Consider the following 21,852-nt stretch of genomic DNA (forward strand, 5'->3'; position numbering starts at 1 on the left):
TTCTATTCCCCGTCGGCCATTTTTCTGTCATTTGTCGCCAAATTAGCGTCGCCTGTGCCATCAAAGTTACATATCCACACGCACGCACACTTCAGTTCGCACCCGCCCACCGTCGCCGCCGAGGAAGTGTGTCATGCTCCGCCCCCTTGATGCTCTTTGTAGCAGGTCCAAGTTGGCGGCGCCGCCATGTGTCGGTGTCAGGTACAAGTAGGACAACATCCTCATGCCTCATAAGCCATTCCTTTTAATCCAAGAGTGTACACATTTGATGCCTTTGAGCAAGTATACCACACACACACATGCATGCACACGCACGCACAGGGCCTTGGTGGCGATGAAGGCTACTGGTGACACTTTTCTGCTGAAAATCCATTCATTTGATACTTTCATGTTTGAGGATTAGGAAGGAGACTTTTTAATGGGAGGGAAAATAACTTAACTTAATCTTTTTCGACAACATCTGTGACAGAACCTCAATGGGAATGCCACCATCAGCCAGTTTTATGTACACGTTGGCACTTTTTTAACTTGGGCACGCACACACACAGTCACAAGAAATGCCAAGCATGGAAAATATGACTGTTGTTTGTCCTTTTAAGTTTATTGACCCCTTTTTGTTCAGATGAGCAGCCATCAAGGCAAAAAAGTTGTTCTGTTCAAGTTGTGTGCGACTTAAAACACACACACACACACACACACACACACACACACACACACACACACACACACACACACACACACACACACACACACACACACACACACACACACACACACACACACACACACACACACACACACACACACACACACACACACACACACACACACACACACACACACACACAAAAACCCTGGAGGCGTGGATCCCTGAGGACTTGAGGAGGTGCACACTCGCTGAAGGGCGAGCTGATGCGTCACTTTTGTTGCAAGCATGCACTCAAAGTGCTTCAAAGATTTAGGAAAAGAGCATCTTGGGACTTCTCGAACCTTTAAAACATTCCCTTCCTGTGTTAACCTTTGCTCTCTTCACACATTTCCTGTCCTTTGGAGGCAGGTAGTGTGGATGCGGGCCAGGAGTGGGCTGGGCTTGAACATCAGACACCTGGAAGCGAACACAAGTTGATTTCAACTCCTCCCCCTTTGCGCCAAGATTAAGGTCGATCAGGAAAACTTTTCCTTCAGAAGTAGGTGGGAGCTCACCTGACATGCTCCCATGATGCTGTCTGTTCCAGATGGCTTCACGTGATGGACGGGTGAGGTTAGTAGACAGCGCTCAGCTGACGGACAAGAAAGTGATTGGATGAGACCGCCTGTGAGCTGAGCAGAAGATTTGAGCATGTTATAGAGGAGGAAAGGTCACATTGATGGTGTGTTTACCTCTTTGTAGTGCTGCCCCGCCGCATTCTCGTAGTTGATCACATGATCCTGGTGCCTGTGCAATGATGCAAACAGAAAGGGAATGACAGCTTGGTGCGGAGGAAATAGGTCTACGCAACCTGTTAGCGTCCTGAAGCTGCTCGTCAACACGTCGCAGACGCCCTCGCAGGATGCGCTTCTCCTCCTGAGCCCGCAACAGGCGTTTAGCCAGGACCCTCAGCGAGCGCTCCTTTCCTTTAAGGCGCCGCCGAACCTCCGCCAACATCTGCGCCGTGACAATGAGGACGTGAAAATACTCAGCTGCACATGGCTGTGTGTGTGTGTATGTGTTTGTCTGTACCTCCGCCATGTGGCTGAGTGCATGGTGGGTGTTGGCCTGCTCAGCAGCGTGCGCATTGACTCGTAGCCGCAGAGCATCGAGTTGCGCTGATTGTTCCCGAACAAGGTTTTGAGCTTCCTGTTCTCTGCTGAGTGCCTGGCGGAGCTCTGTGCAGACACTGTGAAAGTGCTGCGCTGGGACCTTGAGCAAGTGCACATATGCTGGGAATTGCTGTGTGCACTGTGTGTGTGTGTGTGTGTGTGTGTGTGTTCTCACCGTCCTGCAGGTAGGTCCCCTTTGTTGTTCTGCCTTCCTCAGTTGGGCCATCTCAAGCCTCAGGCTCCGCCGCTCCACTTCGGCAGAGTGCAGCCGTTGGCTGAAGAGCAGAAAGTGCTGTTGGAGGCCAGACACCAGGGTCTAGTGGGAGGATGCAGCGAGGTCAAAGGTTGCAATATTTTGGTTTGATTCAAATGAATATGAGACCTTCAAGCTGCTAAGGGGCTGACTGTGTCTGGTCAGTTTTATCTGATCCAGGATCTCTGGGCCAGATTCTGGTGGAGTGATAAGTTGATCCAGGAGGCGCGACAACCCAGACCGGGCCGCTGACATCACACCTGGAGGGGTGCTCGCTAGCGCCCTTTGCAGGTCTGCCATGCAGGACAAGATGGCAGAGGAGAGAGATTTGGAACGAAGCCAGCGAACGCATGCGGCGTCACGACCGTCACAGCCAACATCATCTGCATCACACGGTCATCATTTCATCAATACTGGCATTTATGTGCATCCATTGCTATGGAAACATCACCTACTGCTTCCATCTTGTCCCATCAAAGTTGCCATTGCAACATACACTGCTGGCCTGCCGCTTCCTCTCTCCACCCGAAATAACACCGTGCTCCTCTTTGCGAAGGCACGTAACCGCCTGACAGCCGATAGCACGCAAGCGTATTTCCTCCAACGTCTTCTTGCTCGCCTCCTCTGCCCACCTCCTTCGTCCTCGTCTCCTCCCAGAGCGCCGGCCAACCGCCTCAGCTCCTGCTCCAGCTCTTCTCTGGCCGCGAAGCGTGCGGCCAGAAGACGCTTCTGCTCGCAGAGATTGCGCACACGCAGCTCGGCATTCACCGCCGCGCCAGCTAGGAGCGCACAAGCTGACAGGAAGGAGGAAGACTTCTTGCGGCTCCGCGAGAGAAAGTCGTGGAGTCGTGACAGGTCAAAGGTCAAAGAGCTGACTCGATCCCGAAGCGAGCGGCACTCACAGTGATTTACCTGAGAGAGAAACAGTAAGTAGTCTAATCCTTATAATCTATAATATGAACAACATGCACAAAAACAGCATAATAAGCTTTTCTAATTGTGGAACACCCACATAGTTTTATATTATTTTCATAGTTAACAAGCTGAATTTTTGTCCGAAACAGTCAAAATATGTCTTAAGTACTGCTGACACTGACAAATAGTTTAAAAACACACTGAACATTTTTTTTCACCAATTAAATAACTACTTTGGAGGTATGGACAGAAAAACACAATGCGGCCATAGATTGACTTCTTACATAAAACTATTTCAAATGTAAAAATGATAGAAGTATTTTACACAGGTTTTTCTAAAGGTAAGATCAGGTGTTCCATTTGGGCTTACTACTCAACACCATGCAAACAAATCTCCATGGCTTCCTGATATTGTACAGTATATCATTTATCAAGACTGTTTTTTTTTCCGCTGCTGCATGACGAAGGACCTCCTTTTTTTAATGACAAAAGCCCACCCGTCAAACAGCATATCTGTGTTTATGGAAGTATTATTGTACCAAAACAATTCGCAAATCTCTGTGCGTATTAGGGACTTGCGGTTAGGGTAGGCAGGTAAGGCAGTGCCTCACTTGTCATGATGGGAAAAAAAATAATTATAAAACCATAAAATAAATATTTGTTCATTACAATGTGTTATAGATGTATTTTCTGTATGATTAAAAAACTCATTTACTTGAGTAAAAGTCACAAAATGTGTTTATTATGTATCTCTCTTCAGTTTGGTATTACATTTATATGCAGACCTAAATCATTATGATCGCGGTTCTTGTGTGAAAGCATCTGTTTGAACACGATCAGCACACACACACTCTCACAGTTGAGCACAGTATGGAATAAATAATAAGAAAGAAGAAACAGTTTTTTCCTTAATATTTTTACTTAAAGTTACTGTAACTTTCCTTAAGACAGTTTTGAAGTTAGTGTAGTGATATATATATATATATATATATATATATATATATATATATATATATATATAATATTTTTACTTAAAGTTACTGTAACTTTCCTTAAGACAGTTTTGAAGTTAGTGTAGTGATTTTTATATATATATATATATATATATATATATATATATATATATATATATATGCCCCGGCCGAAATCCTTCAACCCAATGTGGACCCCCGAGTCAAAAAGTTTGGGGACCCCTGGCTTAAACGGTTATCTATTGAGTTAAGTGAGGTGCCAGTCAAAAGTTCAAAGTTGTGGTGGTACGACGTGGCTAATGCATCCATGCTAATTGGATTTAAGACCATTAATATGAAAAAAATGTGCATACTGTATCCTATTAAAATGATAAAAGTGTGCAGCAGAGCGTGTCTTTAAGGATGTAAGGCTTGGTGTGGACTAAATATTTACATTCACTGGACAATTGCCAACATAACAGGACCATTTTTGTCATATTTGCATTTGCAGTTAGACTTCCAAGGTGAGTTGCTTCCCTGTTTATGTTTGCAGCTGGTCTAACATTAGTGTTTACCAAGTCTGTTGTTATCAATCAATCACTCAAACTATTTATATAGCACGTTTCATGCCCTACAAGTTACAACACAAAGTGCTTTACACGAGTAAAAATAAAAAATAAAAAATGTACACACAGCAACAACACAGCAACAAAAAAACATGACGTGGCACTGAGGATTGAGGAAAATCGCCACTTTTGAGGCGTTCAACTGGAGAATTACCCAAAATTAACTTAATCTAAAAATAATATAATAAATATTTTTTTTAAATCATCAGTAAAAAGCCTGATTAAAAAGGTTATGCTTGTTCCTGAAATGGTTTTTTTAAGCTTTTTGAAGACGTATAATACTTATAAGAAATAAGGGGCAGCGTTAAAGAGGCTTAAAGAAAGCATGACAAGAAAATAGAAAACCAGTTAAAATTTGTTACCTGCAGCTCGTGGGCGTGTCGGCTGTTCTTGGTCTCTTCTCGCATCCTCACCCTCTCCTCCATGGCCGCTAACACGCACTGATGACTCTGCTGCAGCTCTTGCATGCATGCGCTCTTCTCCTCGCACACGCTTTGCAGACGGTCTACCTGCAAGATGGAGGGAAGGGCCCAACATCAAGATGACAACCTCGGCAGACTGCAACAAAATTGTAACAGGCGCAACCTTGTTTTTGGCCTCCTGGATGTCGGAAATCAGCAGCTCCACCTGCTGGTTGATGACATCACACAGCTCCGTCCTGGTGAAAGCTGCTGCCGTGCTGGGGGGTTCATTGAGAACTGTACGGCCCACCAGCATTCGCTGATGAATTGAGTAGAGGAAGGACAGGTGGGCCTGACACACACACACACACCACACACACGCACGTACGCACATGCACACACAGACACCGACACACACGCACATAGAAAGTGCAGTGTCAGCAAACAATAGAGCAAAAGTCAAAGTAGACAAGCTGACCTTTGACATCTCCTCCTTGTACTTCTCCAGCTCCTCCATCTTTGCGGACCAACCACTGCTTTCCTGTCGTAGGCGGGCCACTTCCTCCTGCAACTTGAGTGACAGCTGTCCGGATTCCTGCAGAATAAGACAATGAGTTGTCATCCCAGCAGCGTCGACTCAGTGAATAGTTTCTTTTGATTTACTTGGAGGCAACACTTCTGATCGACGGTCAGCTCTTGGAGCGTCTGCTTCTCCTTGTGTAACCTTTCACACACTAACTGCAAATCCTGGACCTGTGAGCAACAAGCAATAAATCAAAAGCATGGTAAAGGAAGCGGACGGCACACACACGCACTCACCTGGTGGTCAGCTCGCGCCTGTCTGCAAAGTGTGGACTTGAGCAGATGCATGACGTCAGCAGGACTCCGTTTCCCATCATCTTTTGTTGGAGTACAACCTGTAAACACTCACTCTGGTCACACTGCTTCTCAGCAGCCTAAAAGGATGACATCATCATTGTACCTTCATGTGTGTGTTGTTTGATAGCTTCTTCTATCTCTTCCAGAGCCTTCCGACAATGTGCTTCTCTCTTCACTGCCTGAACACACGACATCAAATCTTGTGTTATCCATGACAATATTTGGCATTGCCAGCTGTCAAGGTGTGTGTGTGACTGTGTGCATGGGACCTGTTTCAAGAGCAGGTGTGTGTTGGTGTGTGCTCCCTTCTCCTCCTCGAGCACTGCTTTGAGTTTAAAGGTCATTCTCTTTTGTGTTTCCAAGGCGACTCTCAGCTCAGACTTGCACTGTTCGTGCTCTGCCTGCAACCTAAACACACACACACACACGCACGTACATTTGTACATCCAAGTTAGTAGAGGTGGGGGATATAATCGATTTTTAGATGCATGGCAATTCAGACATGGATGATTATAAAATCGATTAGTAATCGTCAATAATAATGAAATGCTGACAGTCCTAAAATGTGTCTGACTGCAGCAAGCCACCTCACCAAGAGATCCGACCAGCTCCTTTATCATTGGGTACTTATGGTCCAGTATTGCACACCTTTTCATTAATTTATTAAATGTGGGAATTAATTTAACTGTTTCTTATTCCAAACTAATTGTTTATTTTAAGTTACAAGTGAAGAAATGTAAAAATGCATCAATATACATAAGTTAAAGGCCTACTGAAACCCACTACTACATTATTGGCAAGATGGCGGCGCCCTGATGGCAGCGGCTTGCAGACGCTCTTGGGAGTGTAGAGCGATTTGGCAAAAATACCCGTCAATTCTGTCAATTTCATGGCTGGCTCAAAGCGTGGACACTCTGTGATCACATACGACCGACAGACAATTCTGGATGTGGATAGATCGGGTCGTTATAGACTGAAAGATGCATGTACGGTGGACCTCCTCGCTAGCATGGGAATACTTTGTGGGCTACATCGAGCGGCCTTTGTAGCAGCGGAGTCAAGTACTAGCGGGGACCGTCAATGGAGGAGACGTAAGCGGTGTGAGCGGAAGCAGAAGCGGGGATGCCGAGCGGGGCTAACAACAAAGCGAAAGGCTAATCCTCAAAGAAGCGTGGAGTGTCCGGGTAAGAAGTCATTTAAACTAGAACTAGCCGGCGCCAGGCTGGATAATCCCTGCACACATAGCAATTCTCTTAGAATAAAACACAACTCACATAATGTTTTTTCTGTTGTGACTGTGTCAGAGGTAGACATGCATTCTACTGAGGTGGCTAACTATGACGCGTTCAGTTTATCGCAGCAGCAAGCAAACAATCTGAAAATTCCCGTCGTATCAATTCCTAGATATGGTCGAAACTATTTAAAGTGCACTACGCATAATAAACGCAACATTATTAATATTGCTACTTCGGATAATTTCAACAAACAATCCTCAAAACAGCCCACTACCTATAATATGGGCTTTTTAAACATAAGATCATTATCTTCCAAAACGTTATTAGTTAATGAGGTCATTAGAGACAACAAACTTGACGTCGTTGGTCTCGCCGAGACCTGGCTCAAACCAGACGATTTTTTTGCGCTGGGTGAGGCATCTCCTCCTAACTATACGAATGCACATGTTGCCCGTCCTCTTAAAAGGGGAGGGGGTGTCGCACTAATATACAATGAAAACTTTAATCTTACACCTAACCTAAATAATAAATATAACTCGTTTGAGGTGCTCACTATGAGGTTTGTCACACCGCTGCCTCTCCACCTGGCTGTTATCTACCGCCCCCCTGGGCCCTATTCGGACTTTATCAGTGAATTCTCAGAGTTTGTTGCTGATCTAGTGACGCACGCCGACAATATAATCATAATGGGGGACTTTAATATCCATATGAATACCCCATCGGACCCTCCGTGCGTGGCGCTCCAGACTATAATTGATAGCTGTGGTCTTACACAAATAATAAATGAACCCACGCATCGCAAAGGTAATACGATAGATCTAGTGCTTGTCAGGGGTGTCACCACCTCCAAAGTTACGATACTCCCGTATACTAAAGTAATGTCCGATCATTACCTTATAAAATTCGAAGTTCTAACTCATTGTCAACAAACTAATAATAATAATAACTACTATAGCAGCCTCAACATTAATGCTGCCACAACGACGACTCTTGCTGGCCTACTCTCTTCGGTAATGGCACCATTCCCAAATTATGTCGGCTCTATTGATAACCTCACTAACAACTTTAACGACACCCTGCGCGACACCATTGATAGTGTAGCACCGCTAAACCTAAAAAGGGCCCCTAAAAGGCGTACCCCATGGTTTACAGAAGAAACTAAAGCCCATAAATTATCATGTAGAAAGCTGGAACGTAAATGGCGCGCGACTAAACTTGAGGTTTTCCATCAAGCATGGAGTGATAGTTTAATAACTTATAAACGCATGCTTACCTTAGCTAAAGCTAAATATTACTCAAATCTCATCCACCTCAACAAAAATGATCCTAAATTTTTGTTCAGTACAGTAGCATCGCTAACCCAACAAGGGACTCCTCCCAGTAGCTCCACCCACTCGGCAGATGACTTTATGAATTTCTTTAATAAGAAAATTTAAGTCATTAGAAAGGAGATTAAAGACAATGCATCCCAGCTACAACTGGGTTCTATTAACACAGATACGACTGTATATACGACGGATACCGCCCTCCAAAATAGTTTCTCTCTCTTTGATGAAATAACATTAGAGGAATTGTTAAGATGTGTAAATGGGACAAAACAAACAACATGTTTACTTGACCCATTTCCTGGGAAACTTATCAAGGAGCTTTTTGTATTATTAGGTCCATCAGTGCTAAATATTATAAACTTATCACTTTCCTCTGGCACTGTTCCCCTAGCATTCAAAAAAGCGGTTATTCATTCTCTACTCAAAAGACCTAACCTCGATCCTGACCTCATGGTAAACTACCGGCCGGTGTCCCAACTTCCGTTTATCTCGAAAATCCTCGAAAAAATTGTTGCACAGCTGCTAAATGAACACTTAGCGTCTAACAATCTCTGTGTACCTTTTCAATCCGGTTTCAGGGCAGATCACTCTACGGAGACAGCCCTCGCAAAAATGACAAATGATCTATTGCCAACGATGGATTCTGATGCGTCATCTATGTTGTTGCTTCTTGATCTTAGCGCTGCTTTCGATACCGTCGATCATAATATTTTATTAGAGCGTATAAAAACACGTATTGGTATGTCAGACTTAGCCTTGTCATGGTTTAACTCTTATCTTACTGACAGAATGCAGTGCGTCTCCCATAACAATGTGACCTCGGACTATGTCAAGGTAACGTGCGGAGTCCCCCAGGGTTCGGTTCTTGGCCCTGCACTCTTTAGTATTTACATGCTGCCGCTAGGTGACATCATACGCAAATACGGTGTTAGCTTTCACTGTTATGCTGATGACACCCAACTCTACATGCCCCTAAAGCTGACCAACACGTCGGATTGTAGTCAGCTGGTTGCGTGTCTTAATGAAATTAAACAATGGATGTCCGCTAACTTTTTGCAACTCAACGCTAAGAAAACGGAAATGCTGATTATCGGTCCTGCTCAACACCGACATCTATTTAATAATACCACTTTAACATTTGACAACCAAACAATTACACAAGCCGACTCGGTAAAGAATCTGGGTATTATTTTCGACCCAACTCTCTCGTTTGAGTCACACATTAAGAGTGTTACTAAAACGGCCTTCTTTCATCTCCGTAATATCGCTAAAATTCGTTCCATTTTGTCCACTCGCGACGCTGAGATCATTATTCATGCGTTCGTTACGTCTCGTCTCGATTACTGTAACGTATTATTTTCGGGTCTCCCTATGTCTAGCATTAAAAGATTACAGTTGGTACAAAATGCGGCTGCTAGACTTTTGACAAGAACAAGAAAGTTTGATCAAATTACGCCTATACTGGCTCACCTGCACTGGCTTCCTGTGCACTTGAGATGCGACTTTAAGGTTTTACTACTTACGTATAAAATACTACACGGTCTAGCTCCAGCCTATCTTGCTGACTGTATTGTACCATATGTCCCAGCAAGAAATCTGCGTTCAAAGAACTCCGGCTTATTAGTGATTCCCAGAGCCCAAAAAAAGTCTGCGGGCTATAGAGCGTTTTCTGTTCGGGCTCCAGTACTATGGAATGCCCTCCCGGTAAAAGTTAGAGATGCTACCTCAGTAGAAGCATTTAAGTCCTATCTTAAAACTCATTTGTATACTCTAGCCTTTAAATAGACCCCCCTTTTTTAGACCAGTTGATCTGCTGTTTTCTTTTCTCCTTTGCCCCCTCGCCGGGTTATTCCGGTTCCGGTGACCATGGATGAGATGCTGGCTGTCCAGAGTTGGGACCCAGGGTGGACCGCTCGCCTGTGCATCGGTTGGGGACGTCTCAGCGCTACTGACCTGTCTCCGCTCGAGATGGTCTCCTGCTGGCCCCACTATGGACTGGACTCTCACTGTTATGTGGATCCACTAGGGACTGTACTTAGAGGGGGGGTTACCCACATATGCGGTCCCCTCCAAGGTTTCTCATAGTCATTCACATCGACGTCCCTTGTGTGGGCTCTGTGCCGAGGATGTCGTTGTGGCTTGTGCAGCCCTTTGAGACTTTTGTGATTTAGGGCTATATAAATAAACATTGATTGATACTACCGACCACGCAGTCTGATAGTTTATATATCAATGATGAAATCTTAACATTGCAACACATGCCAATACGGCTGAGTTAACTTATAAAGTGCAATTTTAAATTTCCCGCTAAACTTCCGGTTGAAAACGTCTATGTATGATGACGTTTGCGCGTGACGTCGATGGTTGAAACGGAAGTATTCGGACACCATTGTATCCAATACAAAAAGCTCTGTTTTCATCGCAAAATTCCACAGTATTCTGGACATCTGTGTTGGTGAATCTTTTGCAATTTGTTTAACGAACAATGGAGACTGCAAAGAAGAAAGCTGTAGGTGGGATCGGTGTATTAGCGGCTGGCTGCAGCAACACAACCAGGAGGACTTTGACTTGGATAGCAGACGCGCTATCCGACGCTAGCCGCCGACCGCATCGATGATTGGGTGAAGTCCTTCGTCGCGCCGTCGATCGCTGGAACGCAGGTGAGCACGGGTGTTGATGAGCAGATGAGGGCTGGCGTGGGTTGAGCGCTAATGTTTTTATCATAGCTCTGACGAGGTCCCGTAGCTAAGTTAGCTTCAATGGCGTCGTTAGCAACAGCATTGCTAGGCTTCGACAGGCGACACAGCATTAACCGTGTATTTACAGGTCCAGTGTTTGGTTCGGTGTCTCCTGATAGTAGTATTGTTGATTTTCTGTCTATCCTTCCAGTCAGGGGCTTATTTCTTTTGTTTCTATCTGCATTTAAGCACGATGCTATCACGTTAGCTCCGTAGCTAAAGTGTTTCACCGATGTATTGTCGTGGAGATAAAAGTCACTGTGAATGTCCATTTCGCATTCTCGACTCTCATTTTCAAGAGGATATAGTATCCGAGGTGGTTTAAAATACAAATCCGTGATCCACAATAGAAAAAGGAGAAAGTGTGGAATCCAATGAGCCCTTTTACCTAAGTTACGGTCAGAGCGAAAAAAAGATACGTCCTGCACTGCACTCTAGTCCTTCACTCTCACGTTACTCATCCACGAATCTTTCATCCTCGCTCAAATTAATGGGGTAATCGTCGCTTTCTCTGTCCAAATCGCTCTCGCTGCTGGTGTAAACAATGGGGAAATGTGAAGAGCCTTTCAACCTGCGACGTCACGCTACTTCCAGTACAGGCAAGGCTTTTTTTATCAGCGACCAAAAGTTGCGAACTTTATCGTCGATGTTCTCTACTAAATCCTTTCAGCAAAAATATGGCAATATCGCGAAATGATCAAGTATGACACATAGAATGGATCTGCTTTCCCCGTTTAAATAAAAAAAATTCATTTCAGTAGGCCTTTAAAGATGCATCAATAATCGATTTTTAATCGAAACGCAGCTTTTGAATCGTTATCGTATTCGAATCGTGAGGTGCCCAAAGATTCCCACCTCTACAAGTTAGTAATGTGGATGTGTAATGCTCTCACCGCTGTCGAGCATGCTCAGTTTGCTCTCTCCTCTCTCTCTCCGCCTCCCTCAACTGTCCTTGCAGCTGCTCCAGCTTGCACTGAGCCTCCTGGTGGCTACGCCGCTCCACTGCAAGTGCCGCCTCCGGACAAACAAATGGAAACAAGCGTGTGTGCATGTGCAAGAAAGCATGTCTATTCATGTGTGTGTGCGTGTTTGTGCTCACCTCCATGTCTTTTTCTCGCTCCTTCTGTAGCACCACCATCCTCCTCTCCCCAACCTCCAGCGCCTCCTCCTGACACTGGAGACGACATCAGCCACATTCAAACCTGTCATACAGTTTGCGTGTATGTGTGCGGGCAGGCGTCTGTGACCTGCAGGAGGCGATGCAGTCGTTCACTCTCTAAAGTCAAGCTGTCAATCAACGCGTCACGCTCGTCTACTTCCTGTTGCAAAGCATGCTGGTCCTCCTTCCTGGCATGCTGAGTCATGTCCAGAACCTTCTGCAGCTCCCGGACAGTCTGCTTTATCGCTGCAGCATGATCTGCACACACACAAACACACAAGTACAGTTACAAGGTGGTAGGTAGCATCCACTAAAATGTATGTTTGTAATGCTGGGATGTTACTGATGACACGTCCGCCTCACGTCCCACCCAATGAATACGCGTGGTGGTCAAACTTGCTCTGTTTTCAATGGTTACTAGGCGCCATTGAACCTTTCTCGAAGAAAAAATGCCCTATGCTTCTGTTGTTTTCGGCTGTACAAACCGTTCAAATCTTGAAAAGGATAAATGTTTCTTTAGAGTTCCTCGAGAGGTCATCAAAAAATGTAGAAAAGTGAAAGATTTTAATAAACCGCAACGAGAAAAGCTGCTCACAATCTAGTCCAAATGAGCAGTTGAAAAATGCATGCGTTTGCCGTGATCACTTTGTTTAAGGTTTGTTTGATATACTTTTAACGTTTATTATTTCCCATTTTCATATTAGTTGTATTTCTTAAACACATGTTTGCTACGAGTGTTTCGAAAAGCACCAACTCGGCGAGTCTATATAAAAGGCAAATGTCAGAAAAACCTAAGAGTTAAGCTTTTACCAAAATCAAAAATCATAAATGAAGCTTTCAGCACATACACAGTGTTGACATCTACAGTTATATTTTGATGAAGAAGGGGAAAAGCACGTTACACGTAAACGGCGCGTGCAACAGCAACAAACATTGCAGTAGATGCGAAGTTAAATCATGAAATGCAACCTTACCCGAGCAAAAACAATGCATATTTATATGGGAGAGTCTTGATAACAATTTCCTTGACCCAGCCACACACAAATAAGTTGTAGACCTCCATGCTTTTCCAAGTTTACATCTGTTTTGTCATGTAAAATAGTGACTGGAGCAAGATAGTTTGATATGTGTGGAAACGCCACAGAGAGATAATCCTTGATATCACTCAACAAATTTTTTTGGGATAAAGTTTAGGGATCTATTACATTGCATAGTTAGATTTTTGTACTTGTATATGCTTTTTGCAGGAAGATTTAAGCCTCTTTTGTACTCAGATAGTTCAGGCGCTGCTAGCTGTACAACAGCCATCTTAGCTTGGTTGACCACCACTGGTTTTCTCTTCCAAGAAGAAGTCACGTGTCAGAATACAAGCAATTGGCTACCTGTGAGTGTTGTGTTAGCATGACGTGCTTGTTGAGTGTCTCTCTGGCTGACCACCAGCTGGTACTGAAGTTCTGTTCTTTGGGCTTCACCTCGCTCCACTGAGGACCTGAGCCGGGCTAGTTCCGCCTCCAGCGTGCACAGCTACAACACACAAAAACACAAATATGATAAAGACTAGTGTCGCTAGCAAGGACAAGCTCGTTGTCTTTCCACCTGCTGGTTGTATGCGGATGTCATTTCCAGCTTTTCTTTCTCCAGCTGATGGATTCTCCTCCTCCTTCTCCCAGTCTGCTGGATGCCACTTGACTTCCGCCTTGCCTGGGATGCCCCCCTTCCTCCAGCATCGCTGCTGTCACTCGTGTCTCCTCCTGGCTGCGGGGGTGTATCTACCTTGCTCCTGCTAGTTGGCAAACATTTAGCACATGTCCACTATGTCTTCCTCCTTTGACATTTATTTTAAGATGAAACCTCTTGCAGCATGCCGTTGTCCTAGTCTCCACTGCGTCGCCCCTCTCAAGGCTGGGTGGTCTTTGCTCCAGTGGGTTATTCTTCATGGTTCCCTACCGGCTTGTTCTTTGTTATTATAAAAAGATAAAAACACACAGTTGTTATTTGGTTGCCACGGAAGCAGTCAGCAACACAAATCTACCGGCCATGTTCACTGTACATTATAGTCTTTTTGAGTAACGCTCTTACTTAAACATTTTAGAACACGATAAGAGGACGTTTTTGCGCCGATCATGGAGTTTTTTTTAATTCACACTATAAAAACATATTATCTCAGCGCGGGTGTCAAGTCTTACAGAAGAACCCTCCTCTTTGGCTTAACAAGTTTATTTTAATCACTGATAAAAAAATCAACATTACAACTGTGTGGGGTTTTATCGTTAAAACAACACAAATTCTCTCTGAAAATATCATTTGTTTTATGTTTTTACTTACTGATGAAGACGAAATCTAGCCGTTTGAATCAGACGCCATCTTTAGGTGTCTTACGTCATTTCCGTATCGAGCTTTGATTGGCTGTCCGCTTTCTTCTGATCATTTTATAATCTTTTTTCCATTTTTCAAAGTGCCATAATGTATTTAACTAAAACAATGCTTTTTTTGCACAAAATAAAATACATATCTACTTAAATTAGTTAAGTGACTGGTAGGATGTTTGCAAACCACTTAGCCAATGAAATATGTTGAGCCCGCCCACCTACTATTAGGGTCACTTTGGCAGATGGTGCGGTGACAATAAACCATTTTAATAGTTTCAATATTTAAAATTATTAATGAATCTTAAATATGTAAAAAAAAAAAATACATGAATCGAGATTTGAATGTTTTGTGAACAGAGTAAAATTACAACATCTGAATTATTTTGTATTTTATTTACAAAAATGAAACACTGACTTTTCACTCACGTTTGTTTGACCGACAAATGTAAAAATGAAAAAGCAATACTACAAAACATGTCAAAACAATGTCACATATGTACAAGCAATATTATTATTATTACTGTTAGAGGAAGAAGGCAAAATGCTGAAGAGACAATGGCATGTGCAAAATATCTCTTCATGTCTGTCCGTCACAATGTTCATCTGTTTCAATGACAACAAGAGCACAGTTACAAGCTGATGGCTGACACCGCCACGCAAGAGTCAAAAAGACAAAAAGCTTCGAGTGTGTGACCTTCACGACAACATCAAGACAGAAAGATGAACAGAGGATCACTTTCAGCACCAGAATAACAACCAAAACACAACTGCAATAGTCAGAGTATCACTTTCTTTTGTTTTGCATGAGTTTATCCTCATTGTCTTAGAATTGACATTTGACCGGCTTGCAGAAAAAGGTAATACTTTAAGATGTGATTGTTTCAAATGTAATTTCATTATCCATCCATCCATCCATTTTCTACTGCTTGTCCCTTTCGGGGTCGCTGGAGCCTATCTCAGCTGCATTCGGGTGGAAGGTGGCGTACACCCACTACAAAATGTAATTTGGAATTTAGGATGTCATTATTTAAAATGTAATGCCTTTTTTTAAAATTAAATTATTAGTCATTATTTCCAATCATTATATCCAATTTAATGTTATTATTTTTAATTTATAACGCCATTATCACAAAACTAAAGTATATGTTACTTGTGAGCCATTTTGGAAAGCTTTGATAGATGTAATGAGCTAAACTAACACAGTTGCAAGTAACACTCGCACACACACCAGCGGGTTGTCATAGTCCAAGTAAAACTGAAGTACTGCATGTAGTACTTTAGTTTTAAAGTAGGGAGTTCTGTCATGTCATGTGACGTTTCTGGGAAGTCAACAGATTTGCCTGATGTGTGTAAGACAGACAAGCGTCAAAGCAGGCCTTCGCCGCCTAGAGGGGAGGTTTGGTGTAGCCGAAAAGTCCAACAGGAAAGTATTTGACGTGAGTGGGCCACTGGGCAGCCAGCTGGAAGAACTTGATGTCGTTCCACTCGACACCGTCGATGGACACTGGGGGGCAACAGAAGCGGCCTCAGATAGGGAGCAGTGAAGAGTGATTAAGATGGAGGCCAAGACATCGCGCTTACCTTTCAGGATGGTCTGCTGCTGCTTGGCCGAGCAGATGAGACGACTTATGCCTTCGATCACCTGACTCTTAGAGTCCACTTCCTTCTCTCTGGGCTTCTTTCCCAAGAAGATGGTCGGCACTGCCAAAAGAAGCCACTGTACTAGAACATTCTAGAAAACGACAAAAACTTACGACTTGTGCTCACCTTTTTTATTCTTTTCCTTCGTGACCACCGTCATGGCCATGGTGCTGACGTGAACGCCATGAAGCTCGCTGCTGCCCCCGGCTGGGAGCCTACTGACCTGCAGCGAGCGGAATGCGCTCTTCAGCGTATTTTTGCACGCCGTGTCGCGGCGCTCGCCTTCCCGCCTCTTCTCCGCCAGCGACGCCAGCCAGTAGTCCACCTGCAGGCCGATTGCGTCCACGCCGTGAGACATGCCAGGACTCCTGGGAGCGAGCGGCCGGCTAGCACGTTAGCACGGTAACCTAATGACAGGTGTGCACATAAGGCAGGTTCGCACCTACCCTTGCACTGTGACGCTACCCATAGAAGGGGATGAAGGGGGCGTGGCCACCTCTTTGATCACTCCTGTAGGGGAGCCGTGGGAGGGAGGGGATGTGGAGGGGACGGCCAAACTCACGGCTACACCCCCCTCTTCTGCATCGCCTTTAAGGTTATGGTATATTTTAAGGTTATGCAAGGTTATGATGTCACCATAATGCCGCTACCGGCGTGTTTGGGCATGCTTACCCGCCAGCGTGGGACCAGATTCGATCACGCCCACCTTCACAACCTACAAAACAGGAAGTGATGTCAGTCAAACAATCAAAGGTTTGCCTTCAAAAGACAAGCAATCTCTTACTCCAATAAAAGGAATGAACTTCTGGTAGGACTCCTCCTCTCTCCTACAGAGATATGTCAGCTGTTACTGAGCGCACAGAAAGTGGCGTGCGGTTGGCAGAGGCGTTACTCACGTCTTGTGTTTACACGTCAGCATGGCCTCGCCGATGGGAAGTTGGTGCGTGACCGCGGCGCCGCTTATGTACTGAGTGATTCGTCCTGCCACGTCCAGTTGTTCTGCACAGCATAGACAAACACCAAAGTCACAACGATGCTTCTGACGGCACCCTATGACATCATCACCATCGGTGATACCTGCTGGAGGAGGCTCAGAGCGGCTAAAGACATCTCGCCAGGCGCTGTCCAAGAAGGAGGAGCTGTAGCGGTTGTCCAGGGCACCGAGATGCTTGGCTATGGGATGGGAGCCTGAAGAGGGAACACAATCAGCTGTGATGGGCGGGGCTTGTCAAACAGCAGCGATCCGGCTTACCCAGAGGAACCACCAGAAAGCGCATATGGCCAAGCCAGTCGGACGTCTTGTTAGCTAGCTGCGTGACAAAGAACTGCAAGATGGCGGCCAGGTAACTCTGGCTGCCCACCGCAGTCACCTTCACGACACGGGGCATGGACGCGTTACAGTTGCAGCTGCCAATTAAACGACACCAACACGCTTTTATTGCGAAGACAGGAAGCAGAGATGCAGCTGCCAATCAAATGACACCAACATGCTTTTATTATGAAGACAGGAAGCAGAGATCCAGCTCCCAATCAGAAGAGATGAACACACTTTTATTATTATGAAATTATGAAGAAGAGGAGTACTCACAACTTCTGGATGCGCATGAGAATGGCCGACAGGACCGCCTGGATTTCAGCCGACGAGCACGTGCACACCACTGGCTGTTTGTGCACTTGCAGCTGCTCCAGCACGTACTGCACACACGCACACAGTCAGTGAAGAAGGAGAGTGGAGATGCGGTGGTGGGACACGCCTACCTGTCCCTGCCAGTCGCCTCCGTTGACCAGGATGAGGCTCTCCGGGAGGGCGGAGTCAGCCAACAAAATGTGGTTGAGCTGGTCATACATGGCCTTCCTTAGGACCTACGCACGCACACAAACAAACATGAAAAAAGGGCGCTTACGAGCAAGCCAGAATCGAGCCACCGTGTTTACCGGCGTGCCATGTGCCAGCTCAGGTGACCTCTCAGAGTCTGAGCTATTGGTGCGCTCGCTCAAAGGTTTGGACAGCTGGCGTTCCTTCATGGGGGTGCTGCTGCGCTTCTGCTTTGATGGGGTGTGGCCTCCATCCAACCTGCAACAGCGAAGCAATAAGGACGCATGACAACGCTATCCAATCACAAACACGGCGGCTATTGGGTTACCTTGGCGTTAACACTGTCTGGCTGTCACTTTTGCCACTCTTGATGGGTGTACGGATACTCTCGGCAACAGACACCGTGATGCAGGGGCCTGAGTCGGGGAGCAACTCCTGATCCGTGACCTCCTGCGACGTGCACATGCACACACGCAAGAGTGAAACCCCCGCAAAAATGCGGACGTGCACGCAGACTCAAAAGGATGTTTGTACCGGTGGCTCGCTCTCCGACAGCGCTTCCTCCAGGTTGCGGCTGCGGGAAGTTTTCATCCTGTCTGGGGGAGGCGGCTCCCCTTGCTGGCAGGAAGTGCATGTCAGACAACACACACAACAAACTATGTCCCCCCCGTCGAGACTTACCAGACTCGACGTGTCTCGGCCCAAACTGCCTTTGCTGTTCAGACTTCCGATCTCCGTTTGTGAGCTGGACTGGGACATTCCCTCAAAGAAAGGCCTGGATGGATGGAAAAGCAAGAATGGACAACTATGATTGACAAACGGTAGTGTCCAGAAGGGGGAGCCCATACCTGAGTTTGGGTTTGGGAGTGCTCAGGATGCTGTCGGTCTCATCCATGTCGGGACCGCTGTCACTCTGGTTGAACATCCCTAGGCTGTCATACAGCTCGTCCAGGTCCTCTTCCACCTCTTGGATTTGCTCCCTGGACACGTGCTCCAGACCAAAGCCCACCTGGATGCCACGTGGGGGAAACGGATGAGCCAGAGGCCACGCCCCTTTACAAAGGGTAAAAGTGTTGTACCTCATCGGGGACTTTGAACCTCTTGAGCAGCGCCACAAACTTTTGCTTTATGTTAGGTTGCTGCAAGCCAACATGACGGTGGTGTGAGAACGTGCACACTGTACACATATCAAGTGAGCGGGAGAACTGCCTCTCACCCTGCTGATGGCGGCGTTGGACGGCAGCTTGCGCCTTGGTTTCTTCTTCCTCACCTCGTCGTCTTCGTCATACAGGTACTGCGCAGGAGGAGGCACGTGACTAGAAGCTAACAGATGCTAACAGCTGAGCAAGGAAGCTAGCTCCAGACCAACAGGCAGTGCCAGTGAGGATAAAAACAATGTAGCATCAACATGGAGACTAAAAAGCTCCGCCTACTTGTCCGTGGACGGGGTCATCGCTGCCCTCCTGCTCAGACGAGTAGCTCTCCTCCTCCTCCTCGGAATAGTTGTCCATGTCTGGAGATCGATCTGAAAGGAAGAGGGTGATGGGTCAATTGGGTCAAAGTGGACGATGAGGACAGAAGCCGTACCTGACATCTTGGCTTTCGGACCCTCGTGGTCTATGGGCTGGCTTGATAGCGAGTAGACGCGCATCTCGGCCACAGGCAGCGAGGCATCCTTCAGCTGGCTGTGTAGGCCCAAAACCTGAGCGCCCTCGCTGGGGTGCTGCATCACCTGCGGAGGAGATGGGTATGTGGTCATGTGATCAAACCAGCGTTAGCGGTGGCGTACCTCAGCCATGTTGATGAGGCCCAGAGCGAGCGTCTTGTAGCCGAGGATGGTCCGGTTCTTGTAGCGTTTGCGGCGCTGCAGCATGATCTGCAGCTTGTTGGCGTCCCTCTTTAGGAAGTGAGGGTACTACACACACAAAAGACAAAGGATCCTTTTAAATAAGAAGACAGCGGCAAGGGGGTGGGGCAAGGAGGGCAGGATGTTGACCTGCAGAGAGAAGGTGAGCTGGAGGTCGGTCTCCGTCAGGCCGGCTGACGCCAGAATGATCTCGTTGGAACGGAGGATCCGCTTGGAACCCTGACACACGACAAAACACATGAGAACACAGACGAGTGCGCACACACACATGCAACCTATGAACTCTCACCTGAAGTTTGACGGCGATGACCACAGATGTGAGGTCTTTGTCAAGCTCCTTCAGCATGATCAGCTTCTTGAGGGTCAAGTTGAACAGTCTGATGACAGACAATACATGACATGAGCAGGTATGTAGTGCATCTCAAGTTAGCACTATTAGCACCCTTTTAACCCTGGTAGCATCCGTTTGCACTGTTAACACAGCATACTGCATAACATGTTTTGACTCAAAAGGGGGCGTGTCCTGCATTTGACATTCAGCACAAACACAAATTGTTGTTGTTGCGCCACCTACCCACACACACACATTATGCACTAGCTGATACTCGTGTGTATTTGTGTGGTGATTCACCTCCTCTGCGGAAACCACAACACAAGTGTGTGTGTGTGTGTGTGCGTGTTGTTTGTGCGGAGGAGGGTGGCTAATGTCTCATTTGGTTGCCTGTTTCTTTATGTATTGCATGTGTTCGCACTCAGTAAGTTTCCTGTATGCTGTTGCCTCATAGGTTCAGAGGTCATGTGGGAGGATGCGTTTTAATGTTTCAAAAACAGGAAGTGCAGTGACGCCCTGAAGGTAGCCATCTTGGACGCCTGAGGTGAAAGCCTGTGTTGCTATGGCAACAAGCTGCAACCAGCATTGATGTACATGCACATACATTTGACAAAATGTGATGGTGCACGTTTGTACATATAAATGTCTGTACATACACACACACACACACACACACACACTTTACTTACACTGTACACATGTATGTGTCATGTCATGTGATTGACCCCCTGATAAAGCATCACTATCTGATGCAGGTGTTGTCATGTGACCTCCATGGGCCAATCGGAAGAAACTGACAGGTAAACAAAAGGTGACATCCCTCTTGCTATTCGCTCATCGTAACCCAGGCGTTAAAACAATGACTGGCTCGTGACTTCTCCCGCCCCCAAATACCTGGGCACACAGCTGGGCGATGAGCGGTCCACTTCCCAGGTGGCGAACAGGTTCATGTGGACCGGCCGGTTCGAAGAGATGCTGACTGGTTTGGAGAGCTGGCCGTGCGGCGAGGGGACGACCGTGGCGCGCGGAAGCCCTCCTCGCTCCATTCTGAAGGCGGAAAAGCGAACCGCGTAGAGGAGGGAGGCTTCCTGGTTGTGTTCCTGCTTCCGCAGCAATGGACTAATGGCCACCAGGCAGCAGCACGTCCGGGAGCCCGCGTTCTCTCTGCGCGACGAGGAAGCGGAAATTGGCCGACTCACGAGCACGCCCCCCGGGGGCTGTACGAGAGCGTGTACGTTGCGGCAGCAGCAGCTGGACGTGCGCGACGCCGTGTATGGTCTGTGCGCGCGCAACAACGGAAGCATAAACGAGTGGGGAAGGGCCAAGTGTGCGCGTGTGTTTTACTTTATTAGAACAGCGAACGTGTTTACAAAGAGTAGACAAAAACACTGCTAGCCAGCTATAAAAGCAACACATTGTGGGTCACATGAAAGCCACCCCTCCCCAACTCATTGATAAGGATAAAGCGATTACGAGGTCATCATCCTAATAAGCTGGGGTCACCTTTCACATTCACACGTGTCAGTCAGGTGATGCCAAATCCC

General features: G+C 46.2%; 2 protein-coding genes across 7 annotated transcripts; both read right to left on the reverse strand.

The window, feature by feature from the left end:
- Positions 1–578: 578 nt before the first annotated feature.
- LOC133662780 (coiled-coil domain-containing protein 171-like) lies at positions 579–14,722 on the reverse strand. 6 transcript variants are annotated; one of them, XM_062066922.1, is made up of 22 exons: positions 14,610–14,722; positions 14,136–14,240; positions 13,881–14,067; positions 13,667–13,808; positions 12,373–12,542; positions 12,225–12,299; positions 12,019–12,140; positions 6,094–6,232; positions 5,928–6,003; positions 5,765–5,862; positions 5,609–5,698; positions 5,424–5,540; positions 5,130–5,297; positions 4,907–5,053; positions 2,509–2,965; positions 2,183–2,436; positions 1,976–2,116; positions 1,721–1,900; positions 1,500–1,645; positions 1,381–1,435; positions 1,204–1,320; positions 579–1,105 (listed from the first exon to the last, which is right to left on the reverse strand). In XM_062066922.1, the coding sequence occupies exons 2-22, from the start codon at positions 14,219–14,221 to the stop codon at positions 959–961; spliced, it is 3,114 nt and encodes a 1,037-aa protein (XP_061922906.1). In that variant the 5' UTR covers positions 14,222–14,240; positions 14,610–14,722; the 3' UTR covers positions 579–958. The 6 variants fall into 6 exon arrangements, with proteins under 6 accessions (XP_061922906.1, XP_061922909.1, XP_061922911.1 ...); XM_062066925.1 differs by having other exon boundaries at positions 1,721–2,116; positions 13,881–14,064; XM_062066927.1 differs by having other exon boundaries at positions 1,721–2,116; positions 5,765–5,844.
- Positions 14,723–15,039: 317 nt separating this feature from the next.
- Positions 15,040–21,627, reverse strand: LOC133661915 (phosphofurin acidic cluster sorting protein 1-like). Its single transcript, XM_062065479.1, has 24 exons — positions 21,203–21,627; positions 20,267–20,354; positions 20,107–20,196; positions 19,900–20,025; positions 19,698–19,842; positions 19,544–19,635; positions 19,327–19,404; positions 19,190–19,249; positions 18,959–19,119; positions 18,792–18,885; positions 18,645–18,728; positions 18,439–18,560; positions 18,230–18,368; positions 18,053–18,157; positions 17,883–17,989; positions 17,547–17,701; positions 17,372–17,482; positions 17,191–17,293; positions 17,079–17,121; positions 16,967–17,009; positions 16,741–16,882; positions 16,421–16,662; positions 16,235–16,354; positions 15,040–16,157 (listed from the first exon to the last, which is right to left on the reverse strand). Exons 1-24 carry the CDS (start codon positions 21,610–21,612, stop codon positions 16,039–16,041), a joined length of 2,979 nt encoding a protein of 992 aa, XP_061921463.1. The 5' UTR covers positions 21,613–21,627; the 3' UTR covers positions 15,040–16,038.
- Positions 21,628–21,852: the final 225 nt, after the last annotated feature.

This window comes from Entelurus aequoreus, linkage group LG12, assembly GCF_033978785.1.
Source record: "Entelurus aequoreus isolate RoL-2023_Sb linkage group LG12, RoL_Eaeq_v1.1, whole genome shotgun sequence".
Lineage (NCBI taxonomy): Eukaryota > Metazoa > Chordata > Actinopteri > Syngnathiformes > Syngnathidae > Entelurus > Entelurus aequoreus.